The 20,630-nt window shown below is 41.9% G+C and overlaps 3 protein-coding genes across 4 annotated transcripts; 1 reads left to right on the top strand and 2 right to left on the bottom strand.

Moving 5' to 3' along the window:
* The first annotated feature begins 2,879 nt into the window (after positions 1-2,879).
* LOC103702990 (inactive TPR repeat-containing thioredoxin TTL3-like) lies at positions 2,880-7,927 on the top strand. The gene is made up of 7 exons (XM_008785666.5): positions 2,880-4,346; positions 5,237-5,432; positions 5,546-5,730; positions 5,812-6,145; positions 6,249-6,453; positions 6,921-7,027; positions 7,111-7,927. The coding sequence occupies exons 1-7, from the start codon at positions 3,397-3,399 to the stop codon at positions 7,261-7,263; spliced, it is 2,130 nt and encodes a 709-aa protein (XP_008783888.3). The 5' UTR covers positions 2,880-3,396; the 3' UTR covers positions 7,264-7,927.
* Positions 7,928-12,484: 4,557 nt separating this feature from the next.
* On the bottom strand, positions 12,485-13,233 carry LOC120107490 (uncharacterized protein At5g01610-like). Its single transcript, XM_039120780.3, has one exon. The coding sequence runs from the start codon at positions 13,231-13,233 to the stop codon at positions 12,823-12,825; it is 411 nt and encodes a 136-aa protein (XP_038976708.3). The 3' UTR covers positions 12,485-12,822.
* A 2,653-nt stretch (positions 13,234-15,886) lies between these two features.
* Positions 15,887-19,284, bottom strand: LOC103702987 (glucan endo-1,3-beta-glucosidase 14-like). Of its 2 annotated transcripts, XR_005512953.3 has the most exons (5): positions 18,952-19,284; positions 17,556-18,592; positions 16,685-16,713; positions 16,480-16,579; positions 15,887-16,260 (listed from the first exon to the last, which is right to left on the bottom strand). XR_005512953.3 is itself a non-coding variant. In XM_026802964.4 (3 exons), the coding sequence occupies exons 1-3, from the start codon at positions 19,184-19,186 to the stop codon at positions 16,627-16,629; spliced, it is 1,359 nt and encodes a 452-aa protein (XP_026658765.2). In that variant the 5' UTR covers positions 19,187-19,283; the 3' UTR covers positions 16,486-16,626. The 2 variants fall into 2 exon arrangements, 1 of the variants encoding a protein (XP_026658765.2); XM_026802964.4 differs by lacking the exon at positions 15,887-16,260 and having other exon boundaries at positions 16,486-16,713; positions 18,952-19,283.
* Between the last annotated feature and the right edge of the window lie 1,346 nt (positions 19,285-20,630).

Genomic DNA, 20,630 nt, shown 5'->3' with positions numbered 1-20,630 from the left:
ATCTTCTTTCAAAATCTTAGAGCAAACCATGTAATTTAGTGAGATAGAAAAGTAGGAATTAACCTTCTCCCTAACTTCCTTCTTATTACTTGATATGAATTAACTAATTATTAAAATATGATACAAACTAATAATCATTAAAAAAATTCGAAATTCTATTGTTCTATTAGAAAACTTTCAAGAAAATACAGCCATACATGTGAATTTTTCTAGCTTTAGTTCCATGAAGTTAATTAACCATATCTTAATTTAATAAACACAAGTTAATTATATTTTGAAAACATTAATCAATTCCTATTAAATAATAGGAAAAAAGTTTGGAGAGAGAGAGAGAGAGGGGGGATTGGATGGTTGGATATGGTTGCTATCTGCTCAACTTAGCCGCAGTGAAATTTTTCATTTTTATAACTTCTTTTTCCCCCCAAATCAAATAGTAATGGAGAAGAGAGGGATGTTAAGAGAGGTGGAAGTTTTTTTTTTTTTTCATTGGTTTGAGATAAGTGCACATCATATGGCTACGAGGCTGATTTGATCCATCTCCAGATGCTGCAGTGAGGAAACATCACTATTTATGACCCCATAGCAGGAACATCATTTTAAGGTTGTGAAAAACGCTATCAATAGCTGCAAAGGAACCCACCTTTGTACCCACAGAAGTGTAGGGAGACCATCCAGCGGAGGGTAAGGCAATAAAGCCCTGCATTTGAGGGCGGGTGGCACACCCAAGGCGAAAGCTCTGCTCTCTCAACAATAAAGTTTGGATGGAGTACAACTAACTTTGCTGCGCTGAGTTAGCCGGTGCATTAATCTAGCAGAGAGGAGCACCAAAGATGTCTTTAGAGAGGCTAAGTGTGCTATAGATTGGATAACCATTTATGCGGCCAACCACGTAAGTAGTAACCCTATGGACTCAGGTTGAAGATTTGCCTACGACATTCCGTGATGTTTTATTTTCTGACTTTATTGGATGTGTCCGGATTCGGTAGTTTGATATGCCTGCCTTAGCAAGCAAAAAAAAAAACAAAAAAGCACCAAGAGATCAATGGTATCCATTTGTTGAACACACAATTCTTCAAGTTGGTCGCATCGAACACCTGCACTACCCTTATTTGGAAACTTTTGAATCTAATCCAAAGGTTGGGCTCCAGTAGACCTAAGTAGTCTTCCTTGTAATCCTTGTGTTGTTGGATCTTGTTTTTGGTTCCTTTATGCTTTATATTATGGCAATTACTTTTTTCATTAAGAAATCTTAACTAGGGAAGCCTAGCTATCAGAGCTAGGATGTCCATGGCTTTATAGCAAATTAGGGTAATAGTTTTTCTGAACTCATTGCCAACCACCACTAATGGAAAAAAATTGCTAGCCCCATGCTTATGGAATCTCTCGTAAACTAAGAATAAGTGCATCACAAGGATCATGTAATGATGGAGGGGACTGTAGAAAAATCAAAAGAAGGTATCAGCATGTGACATGAAGTATCATGGTAACCAGCTAAATTATATCTAGGTGCTCCTTTTGAATGTTGCTATTTGCTATTTTAGGCGTTAAATAACAAATCAAAGCATCTAAATACCTAACCAAAAGGATAGCAAGAGAGGGTAAAACAAAAAGCACTCATTAAAGAGTTGAACTCTTTTGTATTGGCCAAACCACTAGCTATAGTGGTCATTATAAGTGCATCATATTGATTAAAAATAACAAAATTCATCATTATGTACATATAGATGTAAGTCAGCTATCCGCCAAAATACTAAGGTATAATTCAAAGTAGCTTCATTCAATTTAGTTTTAATGTGGCCAGTCGTAGCATCTATATAAGCTTATAGAATTTAACTAAAGCCATAATGGTCATGATATGGAAGTTCAATATATATATAGTTATATGCTTGTGGAAGCATAATTAATTTTTTTAGTAATTGTAAGAAATATTTATTTTTATCCGATAAATATTTATTATAGTATATCAAAGATAATTTTGTTCGCCTTACTATTGACATTGATATATGAATTGGTACACAATATCATACTCATAAAATATACTTTAATACATGGCAAGCTACAAAATAAAAAAAAATGAGTAACTTAGGTCATAATTACCTCGACCATTCAACGAGAATAGACTACTTCCATTTTACCGAAAAAATCAGAGAATATACTACATACCATTTTTTTTTTTTTTGGTAAGAACTACTCCTCCACACCGATTTCGGTAGTTGGTAAAGCATCGGGTTACGTTTCATTCAATTTTCGAGCCGGCGGCGCGGAGCCAAAAGCCAGCGGCTGCAAATCGTTATCATCCTCGGGGGTGGACGCCAGTCAGGCTCGGCTCCTTCGTTCGCCATCCGGCTCCGTTCAAACCCGGGCTAGTTGACGGCTACGGAATATTCCGCGGGATCCGAAGGCAGGGGCCGCCGTTATCTGCTTAGCTGGAGGCCGCTGGATCGCTTAGGGTTCCCTGAATCGGCCAGCTGGCACGGCACGCCGCACATGGCCAGCTGCCCCTGTCGCGAGGGACCACCAAATGACCAAGCTAACCTCCCACTTCCCCAAAATACCCTCTGCAAAGCCCGAATTATTATTATTATTTTTTTTTACAATACTCTCTCTCTCTCTCCCTCCCTCCCTCTCCTTGTTTCCTTTCCCTCCTTCAACCATCCACGTTCACATTATCCGGAAACTCATGCCGAAAAATTAGGCTCCTCGTAAATAAGGATGTTTTGGTCATTTAACAGGGTCCGCAAATCTAGCCTTGGCTTGTGGCTCGGGTGAGAGGCGAGATCTACCAGATTCTTCGCACTATTTGTCTCACGGGAAAAAAGAAGGAAAAATAAAATTGCCGTAAACCTAGACGTTATATAACAAAACAAAGATATTATAAAGGAAAGAAGTTGAGAGAGAAAAAGCTAACGGAGGTAGACGTTGACGTGGGTTCCTTCTTCCTCGACAAGCCTAGAGAGCCAGAGTAAATTGTATACTATAGAGAGACGGGGTGGGGAGAGAGGGGAGAGGGATAGAGAGAGGACGGATGTTCTCGTGAGAGAGAGAGGGGCAAAGAAGGAGAAAGGGCCACGGAAAAACAAATAAGAAGGCTCCTCCTTTAATTTGTGCTCTCTCTTCTCTCTCGTCTCTCCTTTCTTCTCTCTCGAAGCTCCAAACTCTCCAAATCTACCCACATTCATTCCTTGCTTCCTCCTTTCCCTTCACGAGATCCCCATCCACCCCCTTTCCACCTTCCTGTACTCACACCTTTTCTCTCTACATGCCTTCTTCTACCGCCAAGAGACCATCTTGCTTTCGGCCTTCCATTATTTTTAGCCGCTACATCTAGTGGCCTTGGGCTCGTGTCGGTGGGAAGAGATCTAAGCGTGAAGGAAAGGTGGCATTTTGGAACAAAAGATGGCTCACCCCGAGGACAGGACACGCAAGGCCCTCGCGGCGGCCGGCCTCGAGTCAATCTCCGACCGCTTCCACGCTCTCAGCTTTGAGATTAATAAACCCGACGCTAGGGAGTTTTTTGATCTCAACTCGCCCGTCTCCCCCCTCCCGACGCGCCCCCTCTCCACCGTCACCCCGAGCAGCAGCTCCAGCTCCTCTGGCTCCTCCATCACCGCAAAGCTCGTCCCCAATGCCGCCGCAGCCGCTGCCGCCGGCGGCGGCCGGAAGCCAGAGGTCGGGATCGCCGGGCGGCGAAGCCATTCCGGCGAGCTACTGCTGGGATCCAACGACACCGGCCTCGGCACCATTGATGGCCGGACTACAAGACCCGGGCACCGGCGTTCCGGCTCCGGCCCTCTTATTTACTCCGGTACTAGTGTTGGCGCCAGTGCCGGAGTCAGTGCTGGCAGCAGCACGGCTAGCTCTCCGCTGACGAATGTTCTCCCCGCCGGCAACATCTGCCCGTCGGGGAGGATTAGCAAGACCGGCATGATGAGCCGGAACGCGGCGAGGAGCGACGTGCTTGGTTCCGGGACCGGGAATTACGGGCACGGCAGCATAGTGCGTGGCGGGACGAGCGGCGCCGGCTCGGGGAAGCCGCCGGGCTGCGAGTTGGCGGTGGGGAATGCCGGGGATCCGGCAGTGAGGAGGGCGATGGCGAGCACGGATCCGGAGGAGGTGAAGCGGGTGGGGAACGAGCAGTACAAAAGGGGCCATTTTGCAGATGCGTTAAGGCTCTACGACCGGGCGATCGCCATGTGCCCCGACAATGCCGCCTGCCACAGCAACCGGGCGGCGGCGCTCACGGGGCTGAAGAGATTGGTGGAGGCCGTGAAGGAGTGCGAGCAAGCTGTTCGGCTGGATCCGGCTTACGGGCGGGCGCACCAGAGGCTGGCTTCCCTGCTTATAAGGTGAACATCGAGTCATTTCCTTTCAATCACTCATTGGAGATTCAGTGACTGTTTTGATGGACATGTTGTTCTTAGAGCATGATCGGCTCCACATTTTGTTTAGTGTTATCTATTGGGCATTTCCTACATCCTTTATTATTTTGTACGAGTAGGGAGGGCATCTGTTTGCAAAAGATCTGATTTTTATTGGTTATAGATGCTTTACATTGATAACCTCTCAGTCCGAGCAAAACTTCCATTCAGTTTCATGATGTGCAAGTGAAATTGGATCTTATAGATCCTTCATATCTCTAAGCACATCGATGCAGAGTAGATGATTCTCTCTGTTTCACCTGGATGCCATCTGGCTATTTTATGTTCATGCTTTGCAGTTTTTTGTAGTTTTGCCGTTGGTATTCTTGTTTTAATCCTGGGAGGTGGGGTGTCCCGGCCATGACAGTGTCTGTATGAGCTTCCAATTTCTGGAGTCCATATCATCACTGTCTTATGTACCCCTGATGCATTCGTATTATTTGAGTGGTCAACGAGATATAGGCCCGCCAGTTGGCATCCCTATCCTCAGTGCATGCAGTGGGGATGTCTCACATGAATACGCCATTTTTCTCAAAAAAGAAAAAAAAATCATCTTGAGTAATTAGGGGACCCTTTTTTACTTTTCAGTTTAGTTCATGGTGCTCTAAATTTGCTTGAATAAGATTATTGATTCGTCCAAAAAAGTTCTCTATTCGGTTTCAGATTTGCAGGATATCTGTCTAAGATTGCCCTTCAATATCTGAAGCCACTAGAAAAGAATATAGCCCAACAATTCCTTCCTATATCACAATGTTCAAATCTGAAATCATTTGAATTCTTTCATATAAGCACTTGCAAGTTCTGATTTTTAACTACAGGTTAGGACAGGTTGACGACGCACGGCGGCACCTCCTCTTGGCTGGGTCACAACCAAACCCTGTTGAGTTGCAGAAACTGCAGGCAGTTGAGAGGCATTTGGGGAGGTGCGCAGATGCCCGGAAGATTGGAGATTGGAAGAGTGCATTGAGGGAAAGCGATGCTGGCATTGCAGCAGGAGCAGACTCTTCTTCCCTGGTGAATTCCTGAACTCGCATTATGTCTTTTTATTCTTAAATAATTGATAGCTAATTGTAATTAAACTTTGAAAATAAGCATGTATGCTTGTCTTAAGAGGTTTGCATTTTCAGCTTCTTGCTTCAAGAGCAGAAGCCCTTCTCCGGCTCCATCAACTTGAAGAGGCGGAACTGGCAATATCCAATGCATCCAAACTTGAGAGCTCATCCTCGTCCTGCTCAAATACCAAGTTTGTTGGTATGCTCTCGAATTCATTTGTCCACTTTGTTCGTGCCCAAGTTGAAATGGCACTAGGAAGGTGAGGTTATAAATTTGGAGTTCCACAAGGTAACAGTTGAAGATCTTGGGTGAGTTAGAGTGGGTGGTGGTTTTTTTGCAGGTTCGAGAATGCAGTTTCAGCAGCTGAGAGAGCCAAGCAAATAGATCCGGGGAACCTAGAAGTGACGGCAATGCTGAACAATGTGAGATCTGTTGCTCAGGCCAGAGCCCTGGGAAATGAGCTCTTTAATTCTGGAAAGTTTGCAGAAGCATGCTTAGCTTATGGGGAAGGACTCAAGTACGACCCCTCGAACCCTGTGCTCTATTGCAATAGGGCAGCTTGCAGATCGAAGCTTGGACAATGGGAGAAGTCTATTGAGGATTGCAACGAAGCCGTCAGGATCCAACCCAACTACACCAAAGCCCTTCTAAGACGTGCTGCCTCCAATAGCAAGGTGAACCTTCTTCTCCTGTTTGCTCTTTATGTAGTCTCCTGTTATCATCTGAGTTTTGGGGGCTCTGGGATTAGCTGTTTATTCTTCTTTTTTAAATGATTAGCTTGAGCGTTGGGCTGAAGCTGTGAGAGATTACGAGATTCTGAGGCAGGAACTTCCAGGTAACACTGAGGTGGCTGAAGCCCTGTTCCATGCCCAAGTTGCACTGAGAACATCTCGTGGTGAGGAGGTCTCTAACATGAAATTTGGTGGTGAGGTTGAGGAAATTACGGGTGCTGAACAATTCCAAGCAGCTATTACTTTACCTGGTGAGCTTTATTTCATCTTTTTTTTTGTTTCTTTCCAAGACTATCAAATCAAGCATAGCATGCTCTTCATCTCTTTTTGCTCATAATCTCAGATAATTTCTGTCCAAGTCTTCCTTTCTGATAGTAGGCACAAGTTATATTGACAATGATGGTGATCAGTATGCATTTAAAATTAAGCCCCACTTCTTAAATGATCTATACCTATCCTTTCCATGCTTATTTGAAGATATTATTTCTTCCAAATGATCATTTTCACTGTTTGTATTTCAGTATAATGGGGCACTGTAGCTGGCAGAAATAATTCATCATGACCCCATTGCTTTTATTTTTGCCTTTTTCCTGTTCTCCTTCTTCAAGTTATGTAAATATATTAGTTACATTGGTTTACCACTCATATAATCTTTACCAACACTAGCACTCATTCACCATGCTAATCTCACAGTAACCTTAAACCGATACTTTTCCAGGAGTTTCTGTTGTCCATTTCATGGCCTCATTGAACCAAAACTGCAGCCAGATCACCCCGTTTGTGAATGCCCTTTGCACCAGATACCCATCTCTGAATTTTCTCAAGGTACTCTCGCATTTTCTTTCATGGATTACATCTTATAGTTTCTCAACTTCATCTGTGTTAATTTCGCGCATGTTTGTACTAAGGTGGATGTGAATGAGAACCCAGCTGTTGCCAGGGCAGAGAACGTGAGAATAGTCCCGACGTTCAAGATCTATAAGAACGGAACAAGGGTAAAAGAGATGATCTGCCCAAGCCAGCAGGTGTTGGAGTACTCGGTGAAGCACTATGGTTTCTAGTTAGGCAAGTTATTGGTTCTTTGGTTTTTCATGGCACCTCCACCTTCTTCAAATTATACAAATGCTAGCGCCAATTGCAAGCCAGCCACATAATAATTTATTGAGCAAAAAGTATGAACCACAGCCTGAGGAGCCATTTTTCTACCTTCTATTTGCCGTTTTTCCTTTATTTGTTCCTCATCTACCATATTTATTCTTTCGCATGGTCTTATTACAACCCATTTTCCCCTGTAGCTTTGGTTGCAAATTTCATATACCCACCATTCTCTCTTTAACAAGCTCGAGTGTACAGTTTATCTAGTACTTCTGCTGTCACGCACCCCTTCGTTAAATTTATATGAACCATACACCAAGCATTGGAAGAAATTGTGAAGTGAGTGGTGCTTGCTGCTATTGCGAATACTGGGACAGTGTGTGCGCGCTCGTTCGAGGGGGGGAGAGAGAGAGAGCTGGTAAAGATGTGTTAAATTGTATAATACCACACGCCAGGCATTGAAAGACATTGGAAAGCGAGTAGGTCCGGTGGGTACTGCTACTGCAAATACTGGGTCACAGAGAGAGAGACAGAGAGAGAGAGAGATTGTTGGTGCTGATACATGCTACCGTTGTTCTCAATACAAACACAAAATTACTTCTTTTATTTCATCATTGCCTTTCAGTTCAATTTTTATCAGTCTCTTATCATTCTGGAAGCATTTATGATCATTATCCGTTTTTTGGCCAAATTATCCTTGAGCTGGTGGTTATTCCTGAGAAGAGCTACGGTTTATTTGGTAAGAAACACTCACGGACTGCTCTTAATTATACTTTGGTCCCTGGTCCTGTTTATGTGGTGGGTACCCGTGCTTCTACGGCATCCATCTGGGGTTAGAAGAGAAAAATTAATGTGTTTGGTTAATTCCATGACATCTGGAATAAATTTATTTATTCTGTAGTAATTGCTAAGAGCCTGCTTAGTCTTAAATTGTGAAGTTGCTGGGGTCAGAGTTCAGTGCCTTCAGCAGAGGGATTCATTGCTTCGGAAACGAGATCTTCCTTTACTTCTCAATCCCTATCTCCCTTTCCTCCATTTTATGCTTATCTTGTATCTGTTGAAAGTATGACCCTTGGCAAGTGACAGGAGCTAGAGTCAGAACAGGAGGTCTGTGGGGGATGTTACTAATGGAGAGATGCATTGCTGTGAGGATGGTCCCCCTGGCCCTAGCGTGGGGTCAGACCTCCTGAGGAATTAACTATTAGGAGCCCTTGTCCAAGATGGCTTTATACATATGAGAACAAATCCAACCCCTTAATACTGTGGCTTAACTCTGTCTTCTTTGAGTGGGGCACATAGATACATGCATGTCCTGTCCTCTCTTCCCTTTGGGCATGCTTCTTTCTTGACAAGTAGGGCAATAAGTTTGGAGTTAGCTATTTAACCCGGTGTTGCTTGGGATTATTAGAAGAAAAAAAAAAAGCTATCCTGTGCTGTTATATCTGATAGCAAAATACTTTGCTGCTGTATATTATTATTAAGGTGGTCTTGAATTATAGGATCCAATGATCACTAATTATTTATAAACAAAATGGCGACTGAGGTCACCATCATTTCACAATGATCATTGATCACTAATTATAGAAGCTAATATGCTTGCAATATAAGATTATTAAAGTGCTTAATTAAAATAGAAGTGACCTTGTTGGTAGAACTAATCGTTCTCTCGATCCCGTGCAATTGTTCCCTTGATAGTGTTAATTCTATGGTTCGTGACAAACATTTTTTTTTTTTTTTATACAGCCTAGGAGGGATTAATTCCACTTTCTATTGACACCCACAAGGGATTGCCAATGCAACTTGGAGGCTAACCTCCATTCTCTTACCCAAGGGACAAGAGGTAATACCAATTAAATGGGCACTCGTTTATATGCTAATTGTAGGAGTTAATAAACACTCGGTTATATACCAAACTTTTTGCATATTAGTTGCGAGAGGGAATGCCTGACAAAGAAGATAACGTATTCAAGTACCAGAAGGAAAAAAAAAGAAGACGACGCATTGATGATTCAAAGAAGAAAGAGGAAAGTTTACTGTATTGAATTAAATACGCTTATCCATGCAATTCAGGAGCTGGGGGCTTGTGAACCAGGACAACCTTTTCCTAGTTGTGTAGGCTCCACTAAGATATGATGCGGGATCTTCAAAGAAAATAGCTTAAACTTTGAGGCTTCCAGATTTCTGCAAGCACAACGAATATTCAGTGAACCTACTATACGCAATGCAAACAACACTAAGAAGACCTCTGGCCGTTTCTTCGCATGTCACAAGTGCCACATTTGTGCCAACCAACCCCAACTTGACACAATAGAAGCTAGCTTATCATCTAGAATCTAGATGCATAGAGTCCATGATCATCCTCAATCATCATCCATGACCGATCACTAACTTCATACTGTTTGCTTTGTAGGCATCTTTCTCTCTCTCACTCACTCTATCTCTCTCTAAAAAATGAGATAATGGCCACAGTGCAACCTTAGCCTCCCTTTGGTTTTTGTTTTTTCTTACTTGATACGTATCATCTTTTCTGCACATGGTAGGCTTTTCTCTTTTTTTTTTTTTTTTATTCTTTGCAGGATCAAAAGTGAAAAGCATTAAGGTTTAATACTAGGGTCCCATTTGGTAGAGCTATTGGTAGTAAAACTTTCAGAAGTAGAACTTTTTGAATTAGAGCTTTTTAAATTAGAGCTTTTATAAAAAAGTTATTTACTGTTTGGTAGCTACATTTCTAAAGTGTTGTAAGATTTTAACATGTATTTGGTAAACAAACTGAGAAATTTTTAGTATGACAAAATCATCATAAAAAACATTATATAGTATTATACAATAGAATATAATAAAATATAATATATATTAATATATAATATAGTATAATATTACTCTAATATAATATAATATTATTATAACGTAGTAATATAATATTGTATACTATAGCATAATAATATATCATAATTTGATATTATATAACATAATATATCAATATATTATGATATAATGTAGTATAATATTATATTTATAGTATAATATAGTAATAAAGGTGTAAAATATTATAATTATTATCATTATATATTAATATTATTATTTTCTGTAATTATTATGTTTTAACATGGGTATTTTGGTCAAAAAAGAAAAAAAATTATAACTTAAAACAACTTTTCGACGAGGCCTAAAAATGCTTTTTTGGAAAAGCTCACCGACATCTAAAGAGGGAGCTTCGAAGCCCAAGCCATCTTGGATCAATTGAAACTTCATTGGGCAAGCACCCTTAATGGTGAATGAACATGCCCGAGAAGCTCTAATTATAGCCATTTTCTTCCCTAAACAACCACGAAAAAAAGTAAGAGAAGCCGCCCCAGTGAGACAGCAAAGTCTCCATTTCGATCGAGATTTAGACGAGGTAATAGGTACGGTGAGCTAGCCAATTGAACAGTTTTAGTGAAAAAAGTGTGGTCCTTATCATTTGGGCCTTGTTTGTCCTGCTAATGGCATGCACCGTTGAATGGGTTACAGCCCATACAGTCAACGCGGACCCAAGCCGAACGACGAGTTCCGACCAGTAGTGGCAATCGAATTCAACGATTGAAGGATGATGCGAGGAAGAGAAGGCCAATATAATATATGTTCCCAGATCTCGAAGAATGGGGACAGAAGAGACGGGCGAGAACAGGTGTTCACAGCTTGCAATGTCATCATCCACCTATCATCAATTCACTCCTGTACTTCCCTCTGGTAGAAGCACGTCACGCTCTTCTTTTCGTCTGCTCCCTCTCAATCATTGTCATGTTTTTCTCTCGCTCGCAAGAAATAGGTTTATCATCGCCGGGACACAACGCTTGCTAAAAATGATGGCCGCGTCAGAAAAAATTATATCCTGCACAGCATGCTTCGCGCCAGTCATACCGTCCCTTTCTTAGAAATCTTATACTCGATAATTTATTTAAAATATAAAAATTCATACGAACGTATGTTTAGTTCCATATTAATTATTCGCTGGATAGAACTTAAATATTTATACAGAATCAAAAAATATAATTAATACTTTTCGACTAGCTATTTTGAATGAGATTCTAAATTGTTATATTAAGAAAGAAAGAAAACAAACAGATTGGCGTCGAGCCATATTAATACAAACTGTGATTATAAATATCAAAATAGCTTCGAGCAATATAATTAAACATTAGAATGATTTTTTGCACAGAAAATTTTACTCATTCTCATAAGATGAAAGACTCATTGATATGGTATATCTATCTCATCTGTTATTATTTTAGTGATATAAATTTAAGTTTTTTCATCTAATGATGCATATTTATTTTTTGGAAATATTTGATATTTGACTGAATATTAAAATAGCATTTAGTAAAAAAATATAGCTAATTTTATCGAATAATAGTTAATAAAAGATTATTGTCCTTACAGCAGAATTATCGCAGGTATTAGATCCTCAACTAGTCGGCCAATTAGAAGGCAAATTGAGTGACCCAAATGCATGCGACAGGGAAACGTCTAGAGCTATTTGACCGAGTGGCACATATGCAACATAACGGTGATAAATTAAGGCAGCCAAAATTCTGTTGGTTAAGGAATCACTCTCTAGCTAAATCATGTTAATTATGACCAGCAACCTTAAATTTTCACCTGGAACATCAAATCTAATTAATAGTCCTGTATGTGGATCGCATGAACTGATTGCTCTAATTTTACCAAATTGTCTTGGTTTAGTATAGACTTCGCTTTCAATATTTGTGGAACTTGGGTGTATCGCTGTCCTACATGGTTTGCATTTGTGGGTGTGTTTAATTTTGCATCCAGCAGTCAAGCAGACTTGGGAGGATTGTATGCGCATCATCATATGCATTTGTGCGATCATGCATGGCTGTTATATTAGACTGCAAAATTTATCCCATTTATATCTGATTTACGAAAGCTCCATGAAATTCCCTGTACTTAAGAGCAATTGTTTATGCGAGCAGCAGTCGCCAGCAGATTGGGCTGTATCATGGCAGTTTCAATTCTATTAGGAGGAGGTCATAGGCTTAAACCCTGGGAGATGCTTTCCCAAATATTTGTTCTGAGCCATCTTTAGATTCTTTTTGTTTTCCCTGTGAAGAATGATTCTTTAATATGCTTTCTTTAGTGTTTCTTGTACAAAGAGTCAAACTTAAAAGAAACGCCAAATCTCCCCAACTTAATTCTTTTCAGCAAGGAAAGAGAACAAGGATGATTCACAAACCATCAGTCACAAGATCATAATAATAACAAGTATAGTTCTTGCTTGTTGGAAAAGCAAATTGAAGACTAGACTAGCGCCATAAGAAAGCCAAGCCGGCCAAAACCATCCACGGCACAAAACCACAATGCCATCGTCAACAAAGGCGTACATCATTTCTTTTAGAGCAACTACACAACTTAAATATTATATAAACTAGGACGAAAGCAAGCCAAACAACAGTAGCAAACCAAGCAGATAAACATATAATCGACCACGCTCCATCACTCATTGAATGCCAAGAGTACGTACGTCCCTACTGCCCGGCGGCGAAGGCCTCAACCGGGAAGGTCTTGGTGACCCCGGCAAAGCTCTTGAAGTGGATCTTCCCGGTGGGTGGGTCGTCGACGGTGATCTCACTGACAGGAGGCCAGAGCAGGAGCTCCTTGGCCTTCACCCCCTTGAGCTTCTTGATGCGGTGCTTCTCGACGTAGCCATTGATCTCGGTGTCGTAACTCACGAGCTTGCTCGCCAGCTTGAAGCTGTGCTCCACCTCCTTCTTCTGGACGATCCACATGTAGCCGGTGCTCCTCACGAAGCCCACCTCGACCACGTCCGCGAGAGGGAGGAGGCCCAGCGGGAGGCCGAACTCTTGGAGGAGGGAGAGGGCCAGCTCAATGCCCTCCTCGTGTCCCTTCTTGACAATGCCTCCCTCTTTCTCAGCCATGGTTTGGATTGAACGCAGAGTTTTCGTGATATGGGAGAGAAAGGTGTTTGATGTTGTTATATATATATACATAAGAAGGAGTTGGAACTCATTAAAGCCATGCCAAACGAGTGAGACAAAATGGCAGGGAAAATAAGAAAGTAGTGCTTCGGGTCGATCGTCACTTTTGTAAATGGACATCGTATGATCCCTCAAATGCTATCATTTATCTCAAGAAGTTTCTTTTGTCGCGGACCAGGTTTATATCCCACTCTGATGGACCATTTGATGGTCTGACGCAGGGTGCATTGGCCAATCACAGACGGAGGTATACAAATATACATTATGGAAGTTGCATGATATAAAACACCGAGCATCTGATACATTTTATTAATTGATCGTTCTTTAAAAGATCTCACATAAGATGGTAAAATGAGGAATCGAAAAATGTTGAATGACACGCTGATAACGTGTTTACCGGTAATTAGGAATATCAACATATGTTGGCGGAAATAATGAGAGATGATATTTTGCGTATATCATAACAGCTAATGCCTACTATTGACAATTATTTCGATGTACTGCCCATACAATTAAAACTCAAAATATGTATATTGGCTGAGATGAAAGCCTCGCAGGCATGATCTAATGCAATTCGTTGGAGATGAATTATTTTCTCATGGACCAAAAATTGTATGAGCATGGTATAACACAATTCATATTTCATAGTAAGTGTAATGCCCTGCAACTCCAACACTATTGCTGAATTCAAGAACCAACTAAGATGGACTTGGAGTCCGACGTGCAGATCCAAGGTGAGAGCTAGTGACCTTGGAGAGTTGTACAGAGTTAAGGCATCTCGATCGATGGATGGTGGATGGCTTTAGAGGCTCCGTGTTCACCCTTGGGTTGCTTTATTTCTTTGGAAGGTGGTGCGGGGCTGTCTCCCAACCAAGAAGTTTCGAGCAGACAGGGTGTGAGGCTCCACCCTACCTGTGATGGATGCCGGGATGTAGGGAAGTCTATTCAGCATATGTTGTATCATTGTTTGAGAGCAGTTCAGATGTGGCAGCTGGCTGGAGACAATTGGAGTTCTTACAGTTTTTGACCCTGATTGCAACTTTTCTCGCTCACCTAAAGAGATCCATCAGTAAATATGTCATTGGTGCTAACGAAGTCAACACTTCTTATGTTTCTTATCACATTTGGTTGTATAGAAATGCCAAAATTTTTGAGTGACAGAGGTGGAGTCCGAGGGCTATGGCTGATAGGGCGCTTCTTCATGCAAATGAGTTCACTCAAGCTCAGACTGTTGGAGGATCTGGGATTGCTAGGGATATTTAGGCCCCTACTTAGCTTTTGGAGCGACTCGAACGATCTTCATCTTCTAGAAGCCTTCATCTTCGAGCTTTATCAAAATGAACTTCGATGCTAGTTTGCATAAGGATGGAGGATGAGGAGGTGCTAGATTTACGATCATAGACGCTAATTCTAGGCTGATTGCAGTGGGGACAGACGATTCTATGACACTTTTGTTTCTAGAGCCGAGCTTAGAGCTACTTGGGAAGGGATCACCCATGCATGGGTCAACTTGGGGGGCGGATCGTACCACTTGGAGAGGGACGCAGCAACTGTGATTGAGTATATCCAAGGCCACGCCAAGGTAAGCGATGTGCACCTGTTGTTGTAAGATATCCACAATCTTTTGAGGGATTGTGTGGCTTCCTAGATTACCCATGCTATGAGTCCGCTCCACTCCCTCTTCATCAATCTTCTTTTTCTGATTTTTTTTGAATATAGTCATGATAGAATGCTATGGTGTATCCGACTTACCAAAGCAAAAAAAAAAAAAAAAGAACCAACTAAGACCTATGGGCCTCGGTAGCATTCCAAAGTGCACTAAAGGCCGGCACATAGCAGGTGGGGCCGAAACCGTCACGGCCAACTGGGCCAGCAGCCATACCTTCTTAGTAGGCCCTCGTGTGGCTTGGTATCTCACTTGAGACCCTTCTTTTAGGTCCAGTCCAAAGGCCATGTTCCTTATCTCGTCCATAGCTTTTGTCCTCGGCTCTCTTTTGAGGTATGATCCAACTTGGTTCTTCACGATAAAAATCAGGTTGCTAAATACACCAGTATTGTGATGGATGGGTTGTTACAGTTGGTTAGATCTAAAAATTAATTAGTAGGGCTGTTTGGAAGCATGATCCCACGGAATCCAATTAGATGGGTCAAGGAGGGAAAAAAAAGAGAGAGGCCGAGGGAGGACGGCAGTTGCGGCCCATTCAGATTGTACCCTATACTGTATGCACTAATATAATTGTGCACCATACCAACCGGCTTGTCTTCTTCTTTTAGGCCAATAACCAAAGATGAGCGTACGATGAATGTATCCCACAAAAAAAGATAAGGTGATTGGCATAGTGCACAACCATATAGTGCAAGCGATGCAGGTATAATTTTTCATTGAATTAAATACTTCATGATTTGGGATTTGGCCCGCAACCCACATACCCTCTCTCTCCCTTCTCTCACTTCCGAGCTCTTGTCTACCTATCATGCCGATCGTGCAGGATGTTGGCAATAGAGAAAACCTCTATGCTTCAATCATTTGCACCAATAGAGAAATCTATCAACATTTTCTGATGAAGCTGAAGGTATGAAGCATCAAGTAAAATTACGCCCACAACCAAGACATGAATTAGTAATTTGAACATTCAACTACAGTGAGGGACTAGAAGGCCATTTCATGTTTGGTACAAAGGGGGGGTTCGCACGGTCACATGGCATTTGATCCAAGGCCGATGGCTTTGGCCGGGGAATAAAGCTAGGCCGCAGAAAGCACACCCAACCCAACCTTGTCCATGCTTTTCCCATTTATATATTCATTTCTCCCTCTTTCCCTCCATTTTATACCCTTAATTATAAGACTATCATACAAGGCCTCAACGACAACTAGCTGGAGGAAAAAAAGTTGGAATCCCAATCTCATTTACACAGCCCGCAGTGCGTTCCACGTTGCAAAGCGGCCTCCACCATATATTGCTTTTCCTGCAAGACCAAAAAAGGTGACGCAGATTCTTAAACCACATAACGAAAACAACCCCCCTCATTTGCCCTTTTGTCAATCTGCCCATCAACCCTTCGTTAGCCTTGGTGGTGAATGGATGTTATATGAGGGCATGCAAGGAATCTCAAGGTGCTTCCTCTGGGTAGTTTGGGGCATAGAAGGCTCTCCATTAGATAAGGCGATAGAACAAGGGTCCCTACCTGAATTGGTACGTCTCTCTTTGGCCTTGGAAACTTCCCAGGCCCTCCTTCACAGAGCAAAGAATTCGGAAAAGAATGGGTTCATGACCTGCCCATTTTCCTTGTAAAAAGAAAAGAAAACAGAGACGTGAAACCAGTTCCCTTTTGTTAGATTGCTCTCCTCATTAAAGCTGGGAAAGTCAATGAGAATAAGAAAATCCAGTACCACGAGCTGCCAAGTTCCTTCCCGGTCTCCTGCGTCATAATAGATAGCTCATTAGATCTTAAAATGAATCGGACCATGTTACTTTTAATGTCTGAATTTAAAGAATAAGCAACAACTTTAGCTGAAAATAGTATGGTCCTGGCTTCGGTTATCTTCCCTTTAGCATATAGTTTTTTACGTTAGTGAGGCAAGAATAGCACGCTTTCGGTGAGTGGTGGCACTATTTGCCTAAATATTGCTTTGTTCCTCTTATGCCACCTAGGATGTAATAATTACCGAATATCCTTCCAATAGAATGTTTTCATACAATGACCTATGATTCTTTTTTATTTTAAGCAAAAGGCAGCATGACAATCCTGTTTCATTTCACATTATAACTTTAATCCTTCATTTTTATTGTTATATGTTGCATCGCCTATATAGTATCACGTCGAAATACGTATAAGCATAAAAAATACCGTCATACTTTGCTGGTACAAAAAAAAAGGGTGGTCTACAACAAATACATCACTATTATCGGGTGTAGTTCATGCACATATAGCTAAATAATGCCAATACATGCTAATATAGTGTTCCATTTTTGAAGCACAACAATATATTACCACAGATGTGAACAAAGTGTAGAGCCTAAACTTTTGGTGTTAAAATTAATCCTATTCTACAGATGTTTCGTAATTTAGATCTGAGAAAATCAAAATAATTCTCTAGTACCGTCCAGTTGGCTCAAAATAGATTAAGAAAAAAAAAAGGATGGAAGGAAAGAAAGTGGAAAGAAACCATAAGATATTATTCTTAAAAAAGCAATGAACATTAATTAATTTAGAGTAATGCATTTAACATCAGAGAAAGCCACACAGAATTGCTAATATACCCGAGTAGCAGATGAAATGAGGTTCACCGACGCAGCAGACGTCAGTTTACCAAGTCCTACGTTGTAGGCCATGGTCCCATCGGGCTGGTACAGCCCGTAGTTCCTCTCCGACGTCGGTCCGGGCTTCATGTCCTCGTTAAACAATGCGAACAAGTAGATCTCCAACCTCCGATCGGGCCTCAAGGGAGTTCCTTGGTTCCTCATTTGCCTCAGCAACAAGTTCCTATTGTGAGCCCTAGCATTCTCGACGTTGGCACCAATCTCATCCGGGTCCCCCTTGGAAGGCCACCCCGTCTCCGACACCCTGACCTCCAGACCACCATAACCCATCCGAGACATGGCGAAGATCACTGCATCGACTTGGGCATAGAGCATGTTGTCATAGTGTAGCTTTGTGTAAGGGTCCACCATCCCTTGGTTAGGGTTAAGCAGAACGTAATCTAGAGGAACTCCATCTGGGTCACCCTTGTAGGCAAAGTATGGGTATGCATTGATCCAAAATGGTGAGTTGGTCTCTGCCAAGAACTGAAGGAATGGCAGCAGTAGGTTGGCAAGTTCTGGACGGAATGACCCGAATGACGGAGGGTAGGAGTTCTGAAGCACGCCTAGCGAGTTTGCAGTCGAAATGTGAACGTAGGAGTCGAGGCCGAGCTGAACAAGGGCTGCATGGAGGCTATGCATCGCGGGGACGAGGTTTGACGCGAGGGCCGTGTCGTCGCTTGTGAAAACCTCGTTGCCTACTGCGATCCCGGAGATTCTTGTGGCAGGGAAGTAAGGCTTGATGTTGGTCATGACCCACTGCAGGGCTTGTTGGGGATCGGTGACTTGGGGAACTACTTCATTTGGTACGGTCACAACGAGATCGATCCCAGAGTTTGCAAATGCGGTTAGAACTTGCGGGTTGGTGTCGTAGATCCTTGTCTTGGTGATACTGAGGGAATTCAAGAGGGTAACCACCTGCTCTGGAGGTGGTAGATTGTTGGCTACTTGACCATAGTTGATGCCCAGAGTTGAACCAAGCTGAAGGAAGCCAAATTCTGCAAAATGAAACAATAAATGTCGATATAAATTATAAATTGGAATGCTTTTTTGATATGGTTTGTTAGGAAAAGAATTATCGAAGAAAAGAAGGTTGTACATAACGGGAAGCCGGCACTCTAGCTATCTTTCGTAATTTTAATTTATGAAAGCTTAAAATGAACATGGACAGAAGTCTAGAAGATATAGAAAACACCAAAAGAAGCCGACGAAATTAATTAGACATGCAGAAAGTAAGGTGTGCTTTGGGAGAAATTTTCTTGTTAGCATGATCAGATTATAAGCTAGGTGCATTTTAGCCGTTATGGAATATGACTCGAGATGAATGGAAAATGAGAAGGAAATGAGAAGGGAGCACCTGAGTAGAAAAGATTAAACAGAAGGAAGATAGGAATCATCCTTGATCTGGAAAAGATTGATGCAGGCATGAGAGAAAGAAAGAGGGACGGAAGATATATAGAGGAATTTAATAAGGAGATAGAGGAGACTGCAGGAGGAGGAGAGGTTATCTCTCTGCAATTCCTTTCTTTGCTTGTGTGATAGTTGGGAAGGGAGGGAGCGAGGAGAAGTCTGGGGCTGCTTGCCTTGATCATGCCGTCTTAGAAGGAGGCTTTATTCAGGTTTATAGTGCTCGACCCGTGCCGGGGCTGCTTTCTAGTTAGCACTGGTTATCTTTACAACGACGCCATCCCGTGTCCTATTTGTCCAAAGTGACGACTTCGCCACCTGTTGTTACTTTGAGCAAGAAAATAAATAAACAAAAAAGGGAAAGAGCAAATGGACAGATGATCCGCAGCTATATTTTTTGTTGATCCCAAACGGATCGACATTCCATCGACTCCTCCTAACGAATGACTTGGGGCTCTTCACCACGCTAGAAGGGTGCCAATTGTGGACAAGAGATAATTGGAAAAGCAGCCCTAAGCACTCATGGAGAGCCGCCTTGACCTTTCGAGTCCATGCATTTGATGTTTGAGTGCCGATTAGGTTGTAGATGCGTGTAAAGGGTCTAGCCGGCTATCCTTTGAAAGTTAGATTCAGAAATCTTTCATGCATAAATTTAATTTGCTTTCCATAAGTGGTGTATATACATTGGTTCATGTGGGGGCGCGGTTGTTGGATGCTTGCTTCCACAATTAAGACCGCAAATAGGTTGGGTTGACTTGTGATTCAATTCGACTAGATCCATTTAGATCTGATCCGACCCATTTTTAAGAACCGTGGGGCCAAGTCGGGGTCACTCATGATCCAGTCCGATCCAACTCATTTACATTCTTATCTATGATAGATTATGGCAATAATGAAGTAGATACAGGGGATCAGGTCCTTTGTATAGTGTTTGTGTGCGGTTGTTTTTTAGATTTGTGCTTGGAGCACGATGCTAAATGGGATGTTTGAGGTGCAGGTGAAAACAATCATGCTTCTAACTGTCAATCTATTGCATGTCTCCTTGGCACCGAAGCAAACTTAATTTATATCAGAAACAATTTTTATTTGAGTGGGACCCTGACAAGAAAATGGCGAGGACCATCAGTATTGATAAAGTTATTTGAGAGGAAAGGGTCAATGACAGAATTGGTAAAGCTACTATGGAATAATCCTAGTGACATACATTCGAAGGGTCCCCGCTTCTATTTAGCCAATCAAAGTTACTCGTATATGCAGAGAAGGAAATCACGCAGCAGATTGGTTAGCTGCTCAAGCCTCTCTGGGTAACTTTAACATCTCAGGAATAGATGGGACTCAACCTGAGTTTGATTATGTACTGACTGCAGATAGACTAGGAACTGCATATATATATATATATATATATATATATATATGAGCCTAGGCCCAGTTTTGCTCCGTAATTTCTTACTTTGCTGTTTCAGGAACTTTGTATCCTCCTCTTTTGTATCAAAAAAAACAAAAAAAAAAAGAAAGAAAGAAAAAGAGGGTCCAGGCTGTATCTTTCACGTGAAAGGATGATTGATCTTCTTTCACGACGTCGACCATTGGAGCGCACTGTGTAAAGATCTTAAAGTGCTCTGAACTCCT

Source organism: Phoenix dactylifera, chromosome 5 (genome assembly GCF_051530095.1).
Source record: "Phoenix dactylifera cultivar Ajwa chromosome 5, Ajwa_hap1_PhDact_Kaust_v1.1, whole genome shotgun sequence".
Lineage (NCBI taxonomy): Eukaryota > Viridiplantae > Streptophyta > Magnoliopsida > Arecales > Arecaceae > Phoenix > Phoenix dactylifera.
Note: the sequence above shows the minus strand (reverse complement) of the source record. Positions and strands in the feature narration are given on the sequence as shown.

Coding starts and splice junctions, on each gene's coding strand:
- LOC103702990 (XM_008785666.5), top strand. CDS start 3,397: ATGGCTCACCCCGAGGACAGGACACGCAAGGCCCTCGCGGCGGCCGGC. Junction 4,347..5,236: donor CTGGCTTCCCTGCTTATAAG/GTGAACATCGAG, acceptor TTTTAACTACAG/GTTAGGACAGGTTGACGACG. Junction 6,146..6,248: donor GTGCTGCCTCCAATAGCAAG/GTGAACCTTCTT, acceptor TTAAATGATTAG/CTTGAGCGTTGGGCTGAAGC.
- LOC120107490 (XM_039120780.3), bottom strand. CDS start 13,233: ATGGCTGAGAAAGAGGGAGGCATTGTCAAGAAGGGACACGAGGAGGGC.
- LOC103702987 (XM_026802964.4), bottom strand. CDS start 19,186: ATGATCAAGGCAAGCAGCCCCAGACTTCTCCTCGCTCCCTCCCTTCCC. Junction 18,593..18,951: donor GTTTAATCTTTTCTACTCAG/GTGCTCCCTTCT, acceptor TTCATTTTGCAG/AATTTGGCTTCCTTCAGCTT. Junction 16,714..17,555: donor TCATTTCATCTGCTACTCGG/GTATATTAGCAA, acceptor ATTATGACGCAG/GAGACCGGGAAGGAACTTGG.